The sequence below is a fragment of the Furipterus horrens genome, unplaced genomic scaffold, assembly GCF_987537825.1.
Source record: "Furipterus horrens unplaced genomic scaffold, mFurHor1.1.pri manual_scaffold_5, whole genome shotgun sequence".
NCBI lineage: Eukaryota > Metazoa > Chordata > Mammalia > Chiroptera > Furipteridae > Furipterus > Furipterus horrens.
Window position 1 is genome coordinate 168,666,338 of NW_028327175.1, and position 21,937 is coordinate 168,688,274.

The window sequence follows — 21,937 nt, forward strand, 5'->3', positions numbered from 1 at the left end:
AAGCTGCTGTCAGGCTGTGACATAACGTTGTTACGGCATGGCTGGCTCGCCTGAGTGGTCCATATGTGGGCTCTCAACTCGAGGAAACTGGCTCTGAGTGACATTTAGGGGAATGAGCACAAAGTCAGAAGTTGGGAAGTCTGCATGCGAATCTCTGCTTACACCTTGACTGGCTGATGACCTGAGGCTAAGCCCTCTCCTCTCTGGGCCTTTATTTACTCCCCTTCCAAAGAAGAGCTGCCCAGAAGTTTTCTTCTCATGTGTCCATAACAGGTGATTAAGAATGGCTGGGCAGAAGTATGTGTGGAGGATGGGCAAGGCATGTCCAGACTCAGCAGGAAGTGTGGCGATTGATTAGCCACACCTGCCATGGGTGAAAGAGGTGGGGGTGGTGTCAGCATGCCACAGCCCTGCCATCCCTGTGCCAGGTGGTCCTTAAGGGCTCATCTAGCTCTGTCTGGCTTTCTCTGGCATGTCATTGGCCCTGCACCTGTCTGCACCTCCCTGCAAATACCAGGAGGGTAGATTTGGAGCCTTGAGGAGCTGAGGTTAGGGAAGGCGCAATGGGGAACACCTCTTTCATCCTGGAGATAGAGCTGTAAGGACATTTGCAGAGCATCTACAACCTTCTAGAGGGCACCAGCTGGTGGTTAGGGGTCCTGGCTCCATTGCCAGCCTCATTCTACCATATGTCCTCCAAGGGCCCTCAGGGAACAGTTCCCACCCTCCTTCTTCCCTACTACATAGCAGCTGAGCCCTTGGAATCACAGACAAGAGCCTATAGACAAGCCAGGTCAAGGGCATCGCATGGGCACGGCTAACCTGAAGAAGGCTGGTGGCCCAGGCCCAGCACCCAGCAGCATCAGACAGAACTAGGCAGGACTCTTGTCTCCTCATCTCTGCACCATGCTCAGCACTCCATGGCATTGACAGTCACTGGCCTGGCATGCAGGGCATTTGGGGCCAGGGAAGAGAGTGTCTAGTTGAGGAAGGCCTGCCATCTTACCATAAATAGCACAACACAGGAAAAAATCCTGAGCTTTGTAGTCAGACAGGAGTTCAAGTCCTGGCACTGCCACTTCTCTGCACTGTGACCTTGAGCAAGCCATTAGACCCCCCCTGAACCTCAGTTTTGTAATAGTAAGTAGAACATCAATTATAGTAGAATTCTGAGGCTTCAGGGGAGATGATATGAATAACCTAGTGGCTGACACGTATAGGTTCAGTAGTTGTTTCATTTCTTTAGAAAACAAAAGGCAGGGTATAGCACTAGAAATGACTAGACACACTATAGGGCTAAATTTGGTGACCTTGCCCAGGGCTGCCATGGGTTCAGGACCTTGTCCAGGGCTGAATCTGGCCCTCCTTCACCTTGGGGAGGGGAGCTGCAAAAGAAAACTCACTCTGAGGTCAGAGATTCAGAGTGCTGCCAGAGGGGGCAGGAGGGTTTGGCCTCAAGGGCATGGCCCTCGCCTGCTCAGCCTCATGTTCCCGGAGGGATGGGGCACACCCCAAGAACACAGCCGGGTTCCCAGCACAGTGTGGGTCTGACCAGTGCGCCGCCACTTTTGTCAGGGCAACATCGGCATGTGTGCTGCCGAGTAAGTTGTCCTCCCTCAGCTTTAACTTTTGTGTCCCAGAACAGGTTGTCAGATGTGGCAGTGTGGAACTGGCCCTCAAGAAGCCCCCACTCTGAAACACCAGGGGTAGACTGTGTTACCCCATTGACCACCACTGACAAAACGTGCTCCCGTAGATGAGGGTGGGTGCTGGGAAATTGGGTCGTGGAGAGAAGTGGGTCCACCCTTCCAGGAGCCCCAAGTGCCGAGCCAAAGTGTCTGAACTCTGGGCAGGAGGTGTGGAGCACTCCTGAAGTTGAGGAGGGAGGAACTGGATTTGGAAGAGCTGGTGTCCAAACCAGAATTTCTCTTTTCAGAACATTGTCCCTAAGTGATTGCACCTAGCTCCTCAGTCTAGTGGGGCAGTGAGGCAAGGCACCTTCCTGTGTGACAGTTGAGGACACAGACTCAGGGAGATAAAGCAGCTTCTTACAACCTCACACAGCCAGGAAGGATTGACTCAGGGCCCACCCCTGGCCCAGGAGCCTCACCCTGCTCAAGGCCTCAAGCTGGCCCGAGAGCCAGCTCCAGCTGCCTGGCCAAGAGTGGGAAGCAGCTGGTCCTGGACAGCTGCCCGGAGCTGCCTCTTGCCTCCCTGTCTCCTTCTCATCTCCTGCCCGTCTGCCCTTCCCTGACTTTCCTGGGATAGGGCACAATGTCACCCTCTTCTCCCTCTGTTTGCTTCACCACCACCCTCTTTTTCTGACTCCAGGCAGCATGCAGTGCTCTGAGGATTGGGAGTGGAAGAGTCACGTACATGTGACCACAGGCGGCCCTGCACCTCTCTGAAATTCTCCTTCACCTTTAAGGTGAGGAGCACATTGGACTATGCCAGTGCTTCCCTACCCTCAGTCACTTTCCTCTCATTTATACTAATTAATTGTTCTTTAATCCACTTAGGTCTGCCTTGCTCCCTAATTTAACCTCATTCTAAATAATAATATCCACAAACTCAGCATTGATAATCATTCTAGTCCAAATACTTCAGTTTGCCCATGGACCACCTAAAGTCATTCTTCTGCCGGTGGTACAGGCATCACTATGGGAACCCTGGACTGGATTATTGGAGTCTCTCCCAGTCCCAAGACCCTCTGATCAGGTCTGGGCCATTGGGTATTCAGCTCTTGCCACTCTAGATCACAATGGCTGTCCATCCACCCACTCATCCATCCATCCATCTAATGAGCACTGTTGAGCATGTGCTGGGTACCAGACCCTGGGCTAGGCTCTGGGAATTCGTAACTAGATTACATCCCAGCTGATGGGGGAGACGTATGCCACTGTCTGGTACCACCAAGATGGGGTGTGTGACAGAGACACTGGAGACAGGAGTAGGAGTGAGTGGCTCTGCTGGAGGAAACCAGAGGGTGCCAGTTAGAGCAGTCCTTGACGGATGAAGGGGCCAGGCGTTTTGGGCTTAGGGGCAGAGGCAAAGACACGGAGATGTGCTCTTCAGCACAGTCCAGGAGACAGGGAGGAACCCCACATGAAGGACACAGGGTGCGTGCGACTAGAAGTGGTGAAAGGTGGAGGACAAGCTGAGGAGGACCTAGACTGATGCTGTCACATGCAGGGTTGGCAGGTCACTGATGAACCCAGGGCCCATGATATCTGCCCCTCTTGGAGTTTGAGAGCCAGTAAAGGGGCTGGCCAAAATAGGTCCCCTGGACCCCCATGATCTCCCACCAGGCTAAGTAGAGAGTAGGTCCCACACTCACTGGCCCTGGCAATGTCTTGGAATGCAGCCTCTGCTCTGCAAGCTGCGGGTACAGGCCCTCCACCCCCACTACCAGCACCATTCGCCCTGGGGGACCTGAGCTGCAGATGTGCAGGGCGATTGAATCATTTCTGCACACCACTGCTCACACAGCTCCCTGGGGGCCCCACCACTTGCCTGTGCAAGCTGTCATGAGATGTGTGTGCTCAAGTGCATCTGTGCCAGCACTCGAGTGTGTGCATGCACCTAGTCTTAAGTATGCAAAGGGGTACCTATGTTTGTGAGTGTGCACACACCCAAGCAAAACATCTACCCCATGTGCATGTGTGTTAAGTGAACTGGTTAACTCGTCTGGCCTCAAAAGTGAAAAATAAAACACACTAGTGTTAATATAGCTGATGTTAGTCTATCATCCTAGGGAGAGGCCTCCAGGGCTCCATCAACATTTCTGTTGGGCAGCTAAAAACACCCTGTTTTCCAGGTCCTAAGAGGAGCCCACCAAGGGCCATGTGCTTTCCCCAACCTTCAAACTGGGAGACATGCTTCCAGGGAGCTCAGAGATGACCCGGGGCCCATCTTAGAACAGCCATCTGGGTTCCAGTCCTACTCAGCCCTCGTCTCCCTCTGTGTCCTTCCCCTCTCTCAGTTCCTGCCTTAAGGGCACAGGACCAGGTGGCCCCCAAGTGCCCTTTCAGCTCTCAGCATTCTACTCTCTGAGCAGCCCTGTGTGCTTAATAGCAGCTAACTTTTCTGGGGCATGTCTTCTGTGCTAGGAACCACTAAGGTGAACTTGGTCAGCACTATGCTAGGTACTGAGAAGTGTAAAATGGAACCTTGGCCCTTCAAGAGCTCAACTAGGAGTTGGGAAGACTGGCCAACCAGATGTCACCATCAATCAGAAAACTTACATATGTGCAATGAAGCCAAGCTGAGCATGAGGTGCAGAGTCAAGTGTGTAGCGCCTATACTCAGGCTCCACTAGAACAGCGGCTCTCCAGCAGTTTCCTGGGCCTGCCTTGGGACAGGCTCGCTGTGCTGTTTGAAATCTAAGCATTCTGCACTTTTTGAGATGGCGTTTTCAAACAGCTGGAGCTCCTGACACAGAAATCCTAAAATGTTGGAGTTTGAAGGGCTGCCAAAGGCTAGCTAGCCTTCATTTTACAGATGGGGAAACTGAGGCCTAGAAGAAGTGGCACAACAGAGTCCCCGCCAGGCTCCCGAGCTGACTAGCTTTGCACTTCCTACAGGCTCCACTTTGCTCAGGCCAGGAGAGAGGGCCAAGAGCCAGAGGAGTCGGGGGCTTGACTGCTTGAGCCCACTCCCCATTCAGAGGCAGACCAGCGTGTGGAAGGACTGAGGCCATGGGTGCACCCGGGGCCAGGTCCAAGGCACTATCTCCAGTTGGGAGGGAATGCTGTGGTGGGCGCAGGAACTGCAGCCCCAGAGGATTTGTAGCTACTTGTAAAGGCTTATAGGAATCCAGGCTCTGAGGAGGGAGGAAGCAGTGGCCCAGTAGCACTCCCGTGGCGGAGGGCGACCTCTGCTGGCTACTGAACACTGGTCACTTTGCTGCACCAGCCAGCATGCCTAGAGCCCAGTGGCCTTGGAAGCAAGTGGATGGATTTGGACAGTTTGGGTGGAACCAAGGGCACATCTTTTGGGGCCCAGTCACATCCTGGGATGTGAACTTCCAGGAGGCTCCAGTCTTGGTGGAATGGAAAGAACAACATATAAACAGTTAGAAAGGCAGAGAATTTGAATCTCAGCCCAGCGTCTTCTAGCTGGGTGACCCTGGGCAAGTCATGCAACCTCTGTGAGCCTTTTAGGACTCAGTAAATTAGCATTGCACAGGTCCAGGACTGGTGCCTGCACGTAGCAGGTGCAGAACAAATGGAAGATCTCAGACTGCCCCTTAGTGAGCTACGTCTCTCATGCCCACTTTAGCCCACCCCTTCTCTCTCTACGCCTATGACCCTTAACCTTCCAGGTCCTGACCCCTATTCTGCAGGGGCTGGAGCTTCCAGTCCCATCCATTCCTGATGTTAATAACCCTGACTTTCCATTGATCTCAGCAGTTTAAAAACGTTACCTCACCTGTGAGTGCCTCCTTAATCGCCAGATATTTTGTTCTTTTATTATAGGTTAAGACACACATGACACACAGTTGTGATCTGCGATGTCTCTCCTGCTGGCTGCCACCCACCCTCTGAGTCTCCCAGGTGTCCCAGGGCCCTCTGTTCATTTCCTGGCATCTATAACATGGAGCCCGGCCCAGAAGTAAAGTGCTCTGGGTCCTGGACCCAGCCCGGATGTGCTGTGTAGCCTTGGACAAACTACTATGGGCATCAGGCTCCCCCAGATGAAACCAGCCAAATGCTTAGGCTGGTGTGAGACCTTAAAGTGTCTTTGGCTATGGGTATTTTGAGAATCTTTGAATCCAGAAGCCAATTCAGTCCAGCCACTGGCTTGCAGACAGGATTGTCATGAGTGCTAGCTCATAGGGACTGACCTGAACTTGGACAGTACTGTTCCCTCCCCCTAATCCCACCTTTTCTGTTTGCTTCCTAAAATGAGACCTGTGGCCCCACTGCCTGTGGGCCCAAAGGTGATTGCCTGGGTGGGTCTGTACTTCTTATGCCTGCTAGGGGCTTTCCTGGGTGGGCTGAGCACCCCCAGGCTCCAAAAATGATCTGTCAGTCATTTAACAAGTATTTTATCAAGGCCCCACTAGATTTCTGACCCTAGACAAAATGTCTTGCCTACCCTGGGAAAAGTTCCTACTTAGAGACAGAGCCTCTAATTCCCTACCCTTCACCATCCTGCTCTACAAATGGGGAAACCAAGGCCTAGAAAGTCAGAAAAGCCTTCTCACAGCCCCCCTGGGCACTTAGGCTCATCAACAGTACACCCTGCTGGCCGCTTGGGTCACTGCAGGCCCTTTGTCCTGGCTGGCTGCGTCCTGAAGACAGGGGATTGAAGCCTGCTTAGACCTGGGGTGTCTTTGTGCTCCCATGGAGCTAACCCGGCCTTTGTTTAATGGTTCCTGTCAGCTGGCTATGGAAACTGCACTCTTTAATTGGGACCCTAGAAGCCAATGTTGCCCGTGCCCACAGTGCGGGCTGTGTGCCATGTGGTGCCTGGGACACCACCAGGGTCCCTTCGACTCAGAGGGGATTTGACACCAGGAACCATGGTGGCCTCACTGAAGGTGGCACTGTTTTTTTCCTACTCAGGGCTCCCCCGTGTTCCTTCCTGCTGACGCCACCATGGTTTGTCTCTGGCCCAGGAGCACTTGCCATGTGAGCACTGGCTGAGACTCTGTGCATGTAAACTCCGCCCCTGCTTGGGGGACCCCCTCACCACTTCTGGCACACATGTTTACAACATCAGAGAAGCATCCTGCAGGGACCCCTAGAGCCTCCCCAGTACCTGTACGAACATTTAGGCTGTGATGGAAAAGCCAGGATGCTGAAGCTAGTTGTTACTATAACCTCTAAGCCTCAGTTACCTCATCTGTAAAGTGGAAGGGTGGTATGTTGACAGTGTCTCTCTGTGCCCAGTGCCTGAACCAGCACCTGACTTACTAGGAGGAGCTCAACAATAGTGACCTGAAAGGTGACCTGGAGTGAATATAGGCTTAGACCAAGAGTTTGTTGAACATAAGAAAATTCATTTTAATCTTCACATGCCCCATAATCTAGCATAGGACTGGCACAGTAGAGATGCCAAAAAGCATTTCCTGGGTGAATTGGAAGCGTGCATGGATGGGCAAGTGGAGGCTGAAGATGATTGGATGGATGCATGCTTGGGTTGGACAGACAGGCATTTAGCTGGATAAATGATATGGATGGAGAAGTTGGACATCTGGGTGTATAAATGTGTGATAAGTGGGATGAGTAGAGGGATGATTAGTGGGTTGAGGGCAAAAGAAATAAATATGGGGCACCACCCCCATTTTTATCTCTGTGCTGGAGAGCTCCAAGATAAAGTGAACCCAGAAAGCACTTATCAAAAGTACAATGCCCAAGTGACCCAGTAACTCCACTTCTAAGAGTATGTTCTCAGATTAATTCATACATGGATGAAGTGACCATTATAAAAGGTGATCTTGGGGCACTATTTGCAATAATGAAGTTTGGAGACGGCTTCAGGCTTTATTACCAGGCTGGCGTGTGAGTCCCATGAGCAGAAGCACCTTCCTAGGGCCTCAGACCTTCCAACAGCAGCTGGTGAGGTTAGATGATTCATCTGTATCTTGGAGCACTGCACAACCATTAAAAAATGAAAAAGTTTCTTTATGTCTTGATGTGAAGTAAACTTTGAGATATTATTAAGAGGAAAAAATCAAGGTACAGATAGTGCGTATACAATGCTTTCATTTTATGTTTTTTATTTCAAGGGGTGGCGAGAGAGGGTACATATAGATACTTACTTCCCTAAGATGAGCCCCTCAGAAGGAGACTGATGACCAGGCCTCCCAGGAAGGGCACCTGGGGGCTGGGGATTGGACCAGCACTTTGCTAGAATCCCCTTGTGGACTTGGTCAGTTTTGAACCACGCAAGTGAGGTGCCTTCTCAAGCACAAATGGCACAATAAGGAGCACTCAACAGGAGCCGTGCAGTCACGAGCTCCTTGGAGGAGGAAAAAGGCTTTCTTCCCAAGGCTGGCACCAGGCGTGCTGGGAGGGTGCTTGTGCTGGGGGACAGAGTCTAGGACGTGGAAGCAGACAGGCGTATGGACGCAGTCCAAGCACCTTGTAGCCATGGGGATTGGCAGGTCTTGGGACCTCAGTTTCTTTGTCTGTAAAATGGAGGTGATTGTAATCTTACAGAGTGAGCATGAGGAGAAAAGGAAAGAATTCAGAGGCCCAACATATAGAAAGTGCCTATTCAATGGGGCTTGGACGACACGGCCAGAGATGAGGAACTGCAGGGTGGCAGAGAAGGCCCGAGGCCAGGAGCCTCTGTTCAGTACCCCGTGTCTGACCCATGTGTCTGCGGTCTGAAATGCCCCCTGGGTCATGGGAGGCGCAACCCACCCAGCAGTGATCAGGCTTCTGCCCTGGCCCAGGGACCCCTGAGCAGTGTGTACACTAGAGCTGAACGCTCTGTCTCTATCTCCATCTCTGCCTTTACCATTGTGGCCTCTGTGGAGAGGCCTGGAGTCTCTGAGGTCTTTCTGGAGCTGAGGGAACCTCCCCCACTTAGCTTCATGCCCCGGGGGGAAGTGGCATTCATGTTGATGTTTCCGAGCCCACTGCCCACTCAGAATGAGCGCGCCTGGTGACCAGGATATCCATGTACCCAGACCACTCAGCCAAGGGCTGACAGTCAGAGCCCTGGTTCCTGGCTGGACTCTGATACTGACTCACTGTGCTACCCTGAGTAATGCCCTTCCTCTCGGTGAGCCTCAGTTTCCTTATCAGGAAAATGGAGGTGGTGCTAATTGCTTCTCTCCCTTTTTCCCGAAGGACAAAAGGGAAAAAATGGCATTGGGAGTGGTTTTTAAAGTGTAAAGAGCTCTAAACATGGGGGTTTTGAGGAGGCACAGGACAGGATTGCTGCAATTATACCACATAAGCACTGAAGGTCGTCACGTGGGAAGATCCCCCACACACATGCTTACACACACACAGCCACGTCGAGTGAGCTGAGCCCTGACCCAGGAATCTGAAGATGAGTTGCCATCCCACCGCCACCACCTAGCACACACATGTGCATAGAAATGCATGTATCTAAGTATGCAGTTCCATGTCCCATAGTGGACATGCCTGCCCAGTGCTCGTATTAGTCACCACAGAGAACACCCAGGAGCGCTTCCTGCCTTCAGCCCCAGTGGGGCTTCCCAGAGCCAAGCATGGGCAAGGGCTGGCTGGGCAGCTGGAGCCATGGTTCCTCCCTGCAGTGCAGGGCTACCTGGGCAGAGGCCACCATGGCTCACAAAGGGCCCAGGAACCTCCTGGGAGCCACTGGGGCCAGCACATCGGTGTTAGGGTTGGAAGGTGGCTGGAAGGCTGCTAGGCCTGGCACAACCCCAGTGACACCCACTGCTTCTCTCTTCACAGGCTGGACAACGTTCATGGCTCTCGGGTAGAACCCAGCGAAACGGCCAGAATGAATTCTATGGACAGGCACATCCAGCAGACCAATGACCGGCTGCAGTGCATCAAGCAGGTGCGTGTGTGGCCCGACTTCACTCCTCCTCTGCTGCCCAGGCAGTAGGGGTGCTGGCCTGCCCTGTGCCTCTGGTGAAGGGGATGGTGGGCATGGGTCGACTGCCTGGGGCTCCCTGACCACCCACCTCGGGAGAGTATTGCTGGCATGGACAATCCTAACACTGGAATCACACACACCTGGGTTCAAGAGCCAGCTCTGCCTTGTCCCTTCTCTTCTCTTCCCAACTGTGTCACTTGGGCCAGTGTCATGCCCTCTCTGGGCTCTGCTGAGCGCTCTCTGAGGATGCAGTAAAGTGCTTGATAGCTTTCTCAGACCTAAGTTCCCACCCCTCTGCTCCAATGATTTTACTATAAAGAAACAGGAAAAGAAAAGGTCTTGGGAAATTAGATCATGTTACAGAAAAAGAAGCTGAGGCACAGAGAGGGGAAGGGGGTCCCCTGAAGTCACACAACTCAGCCCCACTGGTGCTGGGAGGGCTTTCTCCCTGAGGATGGTAAGTTACCCCTCCTGCCAGTGTTCACACCAAACTCAAGAGGTGACTTACCCGCCAGCAACCTCTCTGGATTGTTCAGAGGTGGGGAATGTTCACAGTGGGCTCAGAGACCACCACTTTAAGAAGCCTGACTGAGCCTGGACAGGCAGCCCCCAACCCCAGTGGTGGCCAGGAGGGATGCGCTCACCCTCTGAGCTCAGCCTCTCTGCAGCGCCATGTGGCAGCATCTGTGCACAGAGTCCAGAGTCTTATTTTACTCCAGGAAGGAGCAGATATGGCAGAAGGGGTGTGGGCTTTGACATTAAACAGACATGGGGTCAAATCCGCACTGCTCCATGTACCCACAATGTGCAGTCCTTTTGTTTATCTGAGTCTCAGTTTCTCCACCTGTCAGACCAGCCTTGTAGGATGATGCTGTGAGGAGGATATTGTCAGTGAAACACAGAGCTGGCCCTGGCACGTGGCAGGTGATCAGCTAATGGTGGCAAGGCTGTTGTCCTCAGTGTCTCAGTGACAGGGTGAGGAATTCTGTGGCATGTCCCCTGGCTTCAGCACATTTAGCAGGGAGCTCAGGTAACTAGCATGGGCCACTGGTCCCAGGACCCCAGCCACAGCCCCACCCCCAACATAGCTTGTCCTCCTGAATGCCACGGCCCAGTGGAGCTGAGGCTAGTCCCCAGGAATGAGGGATGTGTGTCCTCTCATTAGCATCAAGCAGAGCAATCTCGGAAGCCTGTGTGGAGTCTTAGGAGAGGAAATTGAAGAAGACTTGTTACAGATTGAACTCAGCCCGAACAGCTCTCCCAAATGCCAATTACGCCTCTGTTCACGGTTGCAGAATAGAAACCAGACGTGCGCTCTCTCTTCCCCTGCCCTCCCTCCTCCTCCTCTGCGGGGCTCTCCTAGCTCTGCCTTTGACCCAGTTTCTCCAGCCCATGAGGGATCACTGTCAATGCCCTCCACCCCCCAACAATACAGTCATGCCCCCTGTGCATGAGACTCTATGTGTGCCAGACACACAGCTGCTCCTGAGACCTGATCACAACTTGACCTTTCTCCCCATGCCTGGCTCTGCATCACCAGGAATCAGGGTGCCCTTTATTCCCAGGGGTCTAGCCCTCTCTAAGTATGGCACTCATTAGCTACCTGACCTTGATTAAGTTGCCACTTTATCTCGCTTTGCCTGTGGAATGGGCATGGTAATGCACGCCCAGCCATCGAGTGCAGAGCAGCTGGAAAGCCAGGGATCGCCTCAGCTGCTCTTCCCAGTCTGCCCCATACACCATGTACACACACACACACACATACACACAGAGCTCTGCATTTGGGCCAGACAGTGGCACATTCGTGAGGGTGAGCAAGCTGTCCAGATGCCCTCCAGGCCATCCAGAGCTCCCTGCATCCTCCACGCCCCCCTCCCGTACCTCCGGTCAGACACAGCTCAGCACTGATGTCTGTCTGCTGCCCAGCTACCACAGAGGGTGGCTGCAGGCTGTTGATTCTCAGACATCCTGTATCCTAATCAGCAGAGAAAGGCAGGCAGGTCTGCATGCTCTGAGGATGACGGATGTGGCGGCTGGGAAGGCTATGGCTCCCATAGGGGCCTCACAGCCTCAGACTCAGCCCTGCCTCTCCTCTACAACGTAGCCTTCCCTCCCCCCGACCCACTCTGGTTCTAGCCATTGCTGCACTCGCTGTCCTGCAGCACGCCTGCTACCCATCTCTTCCCTCCAGGCCTCTGGCTCAGCTGCCTTTCCCCTTTTTCAACCTCGGCACCGGGAGAACCAATGCCCTCTACAATGTGCCCCACTCAGAGGTCATAGGCACATATGGGCTCCACATGCAAAGCCTTACAAAGCAGCTGATTCCTGCATAGCAGCCTCCCCAAACCCCAGATACTCTTTTAAGCATCTATACCACCCAGCTCTGGGCTCCAGTGCTGCCTGGGCAACTCAGCTACCTTACCCCTCCTGTTCTTTCTCCCTTGAGCTGTAGGCCCTGCAGGGCATATATCAAGCCCCTCACAAGGCTACTAAGTTCCTTGGAGGCAAAGGATGTGCCTTATTCATCTCTAAGTCAGCAGTCTAGCACGGTGCCCAGGTCAGGGTGAGGCCCAAGTATGCTGGGGAAAAGGAGCAGGGGTAGACTTATAAATGGATAGGTAAGGGAATGAATAAATGGGTGGCTGGATAGACATATGCATGGACAGTTAGGTGGGTGGATTTAGATGATGGATGGATAAATGGATGAATGAATGGATGAGTGGGTGGTTGGATAAATTCTGGATTGACAGGCAGATAGGTAGGTAGATGAATGGATGGATGAGTGCGGGATAAAGCAGTGAATGGATGAGTGGGTGAGTGGGCAAGTGGATAGATGGTGATGAACTGATTCATATTTTGGTGGATGGATGGGTGGATGGATGCATGGATAGATCAGTTGATTTACAGATGGATTGACAGGAAGATGCATTCATCACTTGGTCTGTGTAGTCAGTCCCTGATCTGGGCATTGATGTCTCCTACTCCTGCCCCAACAGAATCAGTGGCTGGTAGATATGGCCCTGATCTTCTGAGCAATTGTGGAGATGGGCAGGCTTTTTGATGGGGAATAGAGTATTAGTGTCCAGTAATATCCACAGCCAGGGAGGCCTCTGCCTATGATTCAGATCTGTGCTCCCATCCACAGACCATCAAAGGCTGGCCAAGCTCACCCACGCAGCCCTGGCCTCTCTGTGTGCCACTGGGGATCTGTTATGAAGTGGTCAGCTTGCTGGCTTGTACCACAGGTGGACCATCCTTTGGAAAGTTAACTGCTCACTGACCATTTCTGTGTGGGCCTGGCCTTGGGCCATCTACAGTTCCAGAAGTGAACAGAGCACTCTTTCTATGCTCAAGAAGCTTGTAGAAGAAACCAGAGATAGTACAAAGGTCCCAGTATGCAGAGCAATATTAGTCTTTACCTGACCCCTCCTCTGTAATGGGAACATCATTAGGTATATTGTTTCTAAACCTTGCAGCAGCCTTGCAAGCTGTCATCACCCCATTTTACAGATGAGGGATCTGAAGCTTGGGCACACACTCAGGGCATTGTGGCTCGGTGGCTGAGATGGGGTTTGGTCCAGGTCTGTCCCCCTCATTTAGTACAGCACTCAGCCTCTCTGTGCACTCCATCCACCTCATAGAGAAAATGGGTAACCAAAGCACCAGGAAGGGCGGGAGGACGTGGCTTGGTCAAGGCCACAAGCTGCTGAGCAACAGCCACTACATGGGATGCCTGACATTCTTCCTGCCAATGAGTTGTGCCCAAAGGTGACCACCCGGAGTCCAAGCTGATGGCCACAAGAGCTGGCAGGAGTGAGGATGGAGAAGTGGGATGGCAAGATATGGAAGGTTCTCAGGTGCCAGAACAAAACTGGATCCCTGAACCTGGCCTCAGAGGCAACTTGCAAACCCAGATCCCCAAAGGAGGGTGCCGAGGATGGGGTGCTGTGGGCAGGCAGCTCAGAGAGCAGCCTGTGGTGGCTGCTGACCGTACTAATTGAGTGTGACATCATGTAAATAAATGGAATAACTCAGTTAGCAGAGGGAGGTTGCCGGGCAGGGAACTTGCTGGTTTGCTTGGCTTTCCACATGGAGCCCAGGTATAGCTCATGGCCTTGAAGGAGACCCGTTTTAGAGAGAGTGCACAAGGACAGAGGTGAGGCCCCACTGCTGCCCTCTCAGATGGCATGTTTCTATATGTGGAAGTTTCTCCTGTCTTCTGCAAATCAAGTGCAGGAGCTCTGCCTTTGCAGAAAGAGCACTGAGTGAAGCCAGGACTTCAAGCTGCTAAGCGCAGCTGTGCTTTCAGGAGAGCCTCTGGGAGACAGGGTCAGGGCCAAGGGCAGCCCCATGTGGGAGCACCCCACACACCAGGCGCTTTGCCAGGGCCTGTATAAGCCTCATCTTGTTTAATTCTCACCCCGGCCCAGTGACAGAGGGCTCTGTTGCTGCATGCTCGCCCTCTTTCTCTCCTTCATCTCCACTTCTCCTCGTTCTACAGAAGGAGGATATTCTAATTTATTCCACTTTCTTCCAGTCATTTTTAAATCTTGCCTCACACTAACTACATCATAACAACAGTCATGAAACCCTAAGTGAAAGAAACATTCCCACTGCTATCCCATGACCTGCCATCCCTATTTTACAGACAGAGCAACTAAAGCTTGGAGAGGTGAGGGACCCACCCTAGGTCAACAGCTAGTAGGAGGTGAAGGCAGAGTGTGACTCTCAGGGCCCCTGCTTCACAGAGGCTCCCACAGCTCTGAGGCTGACTCATGCTGCAGGTAGGGATGTTGCAGTTCCCAGGGGCAGCTATTGTTCCCTGTTGCTCCCAGCACCAAGGCCACAGGAACCTCAGAAGGTACTACCTTCCCCTTTGCAGCTGCTTACACCCCAACCCTCTGGACACTAGATGTCCCACAGGAGGACCCACATGCAGGCACACCCAGCACTGGAATCCCAGCTTCATCCTAACCGTCTCCATGACCCGGGGCTCAGAGCCTAACTCAGCATGGCCTGGGAAGACATGAAGTGTTAAATAAGGGAGGAGTGGTCTGAGTCTGAAGTGGGATCTAGAGGCCTTGGCACCAGAATTCAGACCCCCTGACTGGGAGGGGCCTGAGCTCTGGCCAGGACCCCTCCCGACAATGCCAGTAGCGCCCCATAAGCCAAGCCAGACTGGGCACAGGAGACCAGGGGTCCATAAGCCACATACACCAAGCCACAGTGTGATAATAACCTGGGTGCTGTGTTTTTGTCCACCTTCCCAGCTGTGTGTGGCCTGGAGGCCTCTTTTTTTAAGGCCCCTGCTCCAGTCCTGTTTGGCTGTGGCAGAGTTTGCTCTGAAGCCAGAGGTTGTTTGGTGGGGGTGTGGTGGGCAAATCATCAAGAAGGAATCTCCAGGGCCAGCCTATCTTGGCTCAGGAAAAGCCAGCCCCCAAGTATGGAAGCCAGATGCCACCCTCCTGAACCAAGGTCTAGAGATATTAAGTATCTACTATCATCACCTTTCTCTAGACCTTGGTTTTCCTGTCTTTACAATGGGGCTGCTCATCCCCATCCTGCCATGGATTGGGCGGGGGAGAAGATGCAAAGGGAAGATGTATGAGGGGAAGTTGGAGAAAGCTCATTAATCACACCTTCAAGTCTCCTCCCCAAAAGGCCCAGAGTCTTCCCTGCTACCCATGCTGGCTCAAACCTGAGGACCTCATGCTTCCTCTTTTTCTTCTCCCACAGCACTTACAGAACCCTGCCAATTTCCACAATGCCGCCACGGAGCTGCTGGACTGGTGTGGAGACCCAAGAGCCTTCCAGCGACCTTTCGAGCAGAGCCTGATGGGCTGTCTGACTGTGAGTCCACACCCTCACCCCCTCCTTCCCCTCCTCTGCACACACCCAGAGAAGACAGCTGGGGACTGATACCTGGCCAGGTGTCAGGGAGGCCGCACATGATGGGGATGAGAGATAGGAAGGTACCACTGGCTGGAGAGGATAGCCCTCTGTGCTCACCCTGAACGTGCACACACCATAGGAAACTGGTCTGACAGGCAGATGTAGTGCCCATGGAGGGTTCCCCATACTCAATAAGAAAGCCCAGGCCTACTTCGGAGAGTTGCAAGTCTGGTGGGGTAAATGTTCCATCATAAGCAAAGCAGAGAGACTCTTGAAGGGTTTGCAGCCATCTACTCATTTATTTATTCACTTAGGTAAACATCTATTGAGCTCTTTTTATGGTCATCTATCCACTTACCCATTCATATAAGCATTTATTGAGCTCCTATTACACCCATTCACCTATCTAAATAAACACTGATTGATCCCCTCATTTATCATGTACAGCCCCCCTGTGCTAAGTCCTGTGAAACTAATGATGAACAAAACTCTGCTGAGCCCAATTTCCTCTTTAGTAGGGGAGACAGATGTGGAAAGAGGTGGTTGAGAAAATCATGTGCAAGGTAGAGGCAGCATAGAGAAAGGAAACATTAACTGCCTGGGAGCTGGGGTGGGTCACAGAAAACTGAGAAAAGGAGTCACTTAAACATCTACAGGAGTTTGATCCATCTGCACAAGCAGCTGAGGGTAGCCAGTATTCTAGGCACATGAAATGGTACGTGCAAAGGCCCAGATGTACACCAGAACCCAGAGAACTGAAATTAACTTGGCTCGGTAAGGATCCAGGCTACAAGCACAACAGAGGCCATGCCTGGAGCTGGTGGCATGATTTGCCAAGTTTAAGAGCTTGCCAGCTGACAGCCGCATGGAAGGAGCCCTAGCCACATGACCTGTACCAGTAATTGTGAGGGCAGCTGTTCAGAGGGTCCTGAGTCAGTCAGCTTTGAAGAGAATGTGGGTAAACAGATTGCTGCGGGGTGGGGGGGAGCTACTACAAGGCTTGGACAGGGCAGGCTAACATGGATGCCTGGCCAGGCAGAAGCAATGGGTGAAGCCTGAGGGCACCGTGTTTCCTCTAGAGCTGCAGAAAGGAAGGAGACAAAAGGCCCAGGATGTCCCTGGCCTGGAGTGGAAAGAATAGCAACAATAACAGGGGCCATCATTAACAAGCACCTCAGCTGCGCCTGACACTGAGTTTGGTCCACTGGACATGCCTTTTCGCCACATCCTCAGACCCACTTTATGCAGTTGGTCCTGCTACCTTCCTCACTTCACAGAGGAGGAAACTGACTTCCCAAGGTTCCGCAGCCCCTGAGAAGTGGACCCAGGATTCAAGCTGAGACCCATCTGCCTCTAGAGTGGATGCTCCTGGCCATTAAGGATGCCAGGCAGGGAGATAGCCAAGACCCTCCCAGACTCCTCTGTTTATCCAAAGCTGACACCATCTGGCCCCCATGGGGAACACCAGGCCAAATTAGGCAGCCACCTGTGTTGCCCAGCCCTTCTTATCCTTCAGCCCACTGGCTCTCCCTCCCTAGCTCCCTTAATCCTCTTTGTGGGGATCCTGGTTCAGGCTAAACCCCATGCATGGTCAGGGACAGATGTTACCAGAGACCCCTTCGCTCCCCCGCCCCCCAACTACAGGCCGCCAGAAGTGAAGGAAGAGGGGGCATCACCCGTAATGTGTGGCCGGACAGGCTGCCCTGTTTCCCCAGCACCCTAGACTGAGCCTGGCCCTTCCTAGAACGTGGGGGTTTGAGGCTGAATCAGACATGTGATGACCAGTAACTGGCTCTGCCCTGGCTCTGTCATTCATCCATTCACTCAGTAAACATTCATCAAGTCCCTGCAGTGGGCCAGGCCTTGTGCTGGGCACCAGAGGGAGTGCAATGAGTACAATGGGCCTCTCTCAAGCAGCTTACTTCCCAGTGGGGAGGCTCACACGAAGCACATAAAGGAGTAAGGAAGGACATACCCCGTGAGAGGGGGCAGGCTGGTGATCAGGAAAAGTCTTCTGAGGAGGTGACACCTCCAGCTGAGACTGGAGTGGCAAGGAGTCAGCTAGGGTTGAGAGGGAAGTGTCCTTCAGACAGAGGGAACTGCTAGTGCAAAGGCCCCAAGGCTTGATTTGTTCAAGGAACAGAGCAGAGGAAAGGGACAGGGATAGGAGATGGTACTGAAGAGGGAAAGAAAAAGCAGCTAACACAGGGCCTGCGGGCCAAGCAAGAAGGGTTTGGGTAGAAGAGCAATGAGGAACCCTTAAAAGATCTTAAGCAGATGAGTGATGGGATATGATTTTATAATGATAGGAGCTCTGAAGAGGAGCATCCTTAGAGGGTGGGAAGAGGGATTGTGGAGGGCTTCCTGGAGGAGGAAATCAGGGAGGACCCTGTAGGGTCTGACTGGATAGGGGAGAGGCTGTGGCTTCCTAGGCAGGGAAACTGTGGACAAAAGCACAGTTCCAGCTCTTCTGGGCCTCTCCTCATTGCACCCTAGCTTAAGGCATATACCTGGTTGAACAGCCAGCTCTGCCCCCCCCCCCACCCACTCTGGCCTGCTGCTTAGTCAGAAAGGGGCCCTTGGTCCACCAGCCACAGCTGCAGAGACCTGAGTCTGACTGTCCCTTAGAGCTCAGTAGGACCAGTGGGAGAAAAAGGTGGGGTAGAGGGTCATAGAAGACACTCCCGGTGCCCAAAGCACTTTCCTGGGCACTGTCCCCTTGCATCCTTAATGCAGACCCTTCAAGGTGGGCAGAGGAGGGATGGTCACTCCTGTTTTATAAACATGGCAACTGAGAGAGAGCCAGCAGCTTGCTGTAGTCCCAGGCTGGTACCACTGACCGCCCCCCAGGAGCCCCAGGGCCATGCCGCCAGCCCTCTCCTCCTTCAGGCATCCTCAGTCCCCACCCTGCCCCCAGAGAGAGATGGACACTGGGGATGCCAGAGGTCCCCAGGGGCCTAGCAGGCAAGGCTGTCGAGCCCCTGCCATACACATGTACCCCTCCCCAATCAGGTGGCAGCCTGAGCTTTCCAGGTTGCCTCAATCCCCTGGGTGACTTCTGGGAGCAAATTCCTCTGGATCCGGCTTACTTGGAGGATATAAATTAAAAACCACTTAGCCTTGGCAAAAAAATGGACACAGTTGTGCCATAGTACCTATAAGCAGCTTAGGCACGATTCAAGCAAAAGGCTCTGACCCTGAGCCAGGCCCTGGGGTAAAGAGCCCATTGGGCCCCTGCCCCACCCTCCCTTTCACGCCCTCTGACCCCAGGATGCAGAAGTGCAGGAGCCTGGGACACCACTTCTCAGGACCAGGATTTTCCTGATGGTGTTGGCTGCTCACTCCCCCAGCCCCTCTCTTAGCAGCAGAGCTGAGATTTCTCTCTGGGTGTCCGCCTCACAGTCAGGCCTCTCTGGACTTGCTCCTTCTGCCTCCTGTGAAAGAGCTCAGGTGGCCAGAGCACAGGAGAGGAGAGGCAGGTAGGAGGTGGAAGAGGGAAACAGAGACCAGTTAGCGTATTAACAGGGGCCTCATTTCTCCAGTGAGGAGCTCCCAACAGCCTCAAAGTCTTCACTGCTGAAGCCCTGGGCATACGTTCACATACAGCATTCATTGAGCTGTGTGCCCAGTCCTGTCTGTCACCCGTGCAAGGAGGGCATTTTGTACCCATTTCACATATAAGGGCACTGATACCCAGAGAAGTTAAGTCACTTGAGTGAAGCAGCAGCAGCCCAGCCCTGTGTTGAGAATGATAGCAAAGTGGGAAATGAGGGCTTTGCTCTGAGGGGTCCGGGCACAACCATGTGATAGAATTGGGACAATGGACAGTCAGAGCCCATTACACAGAACACTGGACATGGAGGACATCCTCAGACCTTTATAGGAGAGGAACCTGAGGTTCAGAGAGGTTAAGCAACTTAGCCTTAGGTTGCACAGCATAAGGTACAGCAGGATTGGAACACAGGCCCAGCATGCCTCCAGGTCCCCTGACTGTTAAGAGTCAGAAAGGGCTGTGAGTCCAGCCCGCCTGGCCCCAGCCGCCGCTGCCAGGAGCCGAAATCCCTTCTCTACCATCTCCCAGGCACCCTGTCCTGCTTCCTATCCAGAAGGCTCACCACTTTCCAAAGCAACGCGCTCCCTTCATGGGATTAACATACTTGCCACGTGACCTTGAGCACACCCCATCTCTGTCCGGGTTTTAGTTTCCTCTCTGTGGCAAGAGTGGCCTGTAGATCCCCCTGGGCCTTGGTGTCCAAGTCTCAAACAGTCAATCCTGAGGAGATCCTCCTGGGCCTGGGCGAGTGGGCTGGGCCTGTCAGCCAGCAGAGGGCAGCAGTGCCAAGGCTGCTTACCACCAGCCTTTGTGGAAGAGGGGTCTTCCTACCAGCAGGACCCTCATTTCAGTGGGAGCAGGCCTCTCAGAAACACAACAGGCTGCTCAGCTGAGCCCACCTCATAGGACTTCCCTGGGGGTCCTCAGGGAGGGCCAGAGGAAGCCAGGGGCGCACATGAGGCACTCTAGGGTCACAGAATCCAGCTCAGCCCACTCGGCCACATCTATGTTGCATGACCTTCAGCAAGCCCCTGCCTTCTCTGAGCTTTAGCTTCCTTGTCAGTGAAAGGAGGCTGCTGGAGCCAATGATCCCTCTATAATAAATACTGAGGCTCAAGGGACTTGGTGACAGACACTCCCTGCTCCTCTGAAGGCCCCAGCCCAGGCTGCAGGACAGCCCTTGTACCAGTACCAGGCCCCTCTTGCTCAATTTCGCTAGTTTCTTTTCAAACTAGAGCAACAGGATTAGCCAGTGTTGGCCAAATAGTGGGACCTTTGCCTCCCTGCCCTCACCCTAGGGCCTGAGGGTTCCCAGGTGAGTTGGGAGTTATGGCCTTAACCCTTTGTGGGCTGAAAAAGAGGTCCTCTTGTGGAAAGAGCCCAGACCTTGTGGCCTGGCTGCCTGGGATCACATTCTGGCTCTCTCATGGACAGGCTTCGGAACCTTGCATTGTTACTTATCCTCAGTTTCCTTGTCTGTAAAGAGATATAACACTCCCTTGTGGAGCTGTTATAAGAATTTGGTGCTTCACTGCTTATAAAACATTGATTGGCTCCACCCTCAGCACCTAGGAGCCAACTTCCTCACTACGCTCCTTAACCGTATTGATGCTTCCCTCCAACAACAGCCTCACTGATGCACAGTTCAAACGAACTGTCTGTGTTAACTGTCTGTGCTCATTTGCACCTACCCCAGGCTTTCCTACCAAAGATGGAGGGCATCATAGTCAGCAACTGTGCTGAAAGGACCCTTCCAGAACCCTTCTCCCGGCTCTGCAGACTGTCTGCAGACTTGTCTGTCTGCCATAAAGAGTTAGGGGCCTTGGTTTTTCTGCTTGAACGTTGAGAATAACAGTGAGGACCCCCCCTCCCCCCACATGCCCTGGGGTGCCCAAGAGTCTCTGGAATGTGGTGGCTGGGGAAGAGTGGAATAAGCACCACAGTGCAGGGGCAAATAGAGCCCATGGGAAAGAGGCCCAGGGGGGTGGAAGACTTCTGCGTCAGGGGCTTCTGTTTGTAGCATAGAAGCAGAGCAAACATTCTAACCTGAGAAAGTTATTTTTCCTCCCTGCACAGGGGATTCCCAGGAGATGGGGGATGGGGCGGCAGAGCTCCGTTCCAAGAGGCTCAGGTGGTCCAGGGAAGGGGGCGCTACTGGCTCCTCTCTGATTCACCACGAACACTCTTCAGGCCTCAAGTGTCTGTATTTTTTAAATGAAAGGGTCCGCCTTTTTAGCTCTAGAGCCCTTGTAATGAATCCCTAACTATAAAGCAGATTATGGGGAAGTATGCCAACAGCTACAGGGTTCAGGCCCAGCCCCACGGCACCCTGAACCCTTCTGAGAACCTGTGGTGCCTCTGGAATAGGTAGTCTCTAGAGGCTTGAGGATGGAGTCTCCCCTTTCTCAAAAGAACAAACCCCCCATCTGGGAGCACTCCTTTCCCAGTCAGCCATAGCCGCCCCAGATGCTTCCTGAAATGACTCCATTTTCCAAGGTCCTTCCTTCTTAATAAGGAAACCTAATTTGCCTGCTGTTAATGAGGAAGGCGGGCAAGGGGGAGCAGAGCTGGCAGTTGTGGGACACCTGGGGATGGGCGGGGAGGGAGGGAGGCCTGATCGGAGTGAGCCTGTGGAACCATTCGAGGGGCCCCAGGAACACCCCATCCCACACTGCTCCCCCCGGGCACTGCCAGCCCTCTCAGGCCCTCATCTCTCCCTCTTCGGGCCCAAACGTTTGAGGTTCACAAGGAGACGGGTGGGACCTCCAGGATCCAGATTCACAGCTATTGGCAAACTGTCACTGACACTCTGTGGAAGCCACTTGTGTGCCAGGTGGGTGCTTGGCACTAGAGACAGACCCCAGGCCAAGCATGAGAGCTCAGCGGTAAGGGCACCTGGCCCAGTGCTGAGCAATGAGGAGTGTTAGGTATGTCCATCGGGGA

At 53.3% G+C, this 21,937-nt stretch overlaps 1 protein-coding gene across 1 annotated transcript in view; it reads left to right on the forward strand.

The window, feature by feature from the left end:
* Positions 1-2,335: 2,335 nt before the first annotated feature.
* ZMIZ1 (zinc finger MIZ-type containing 1) overlaps positions 2,336-21,937 on the forward strand; it is a 110,337-nt gene continuing 90,735 nt past the window's right edge. Inside the window, exons 1-3 of the mRNA XM_090278289.1 lie at positions 2,336-2,428; positions 9,402-9,510; positions 15,286-15,399. Of these exons, the coding sequence (XP_090134415.1) occupies positions 9,451-9,510; positions 15,286-15,399 (174 nt within the window). The 5' untranslated portion in view covers positions 2,336-2,428; positions 9,402-9,450. The remainder of the gene's footprint in view (positions 2,429-9,401; positions 9,511-15,285; positions 15,400-21,937) is intronic.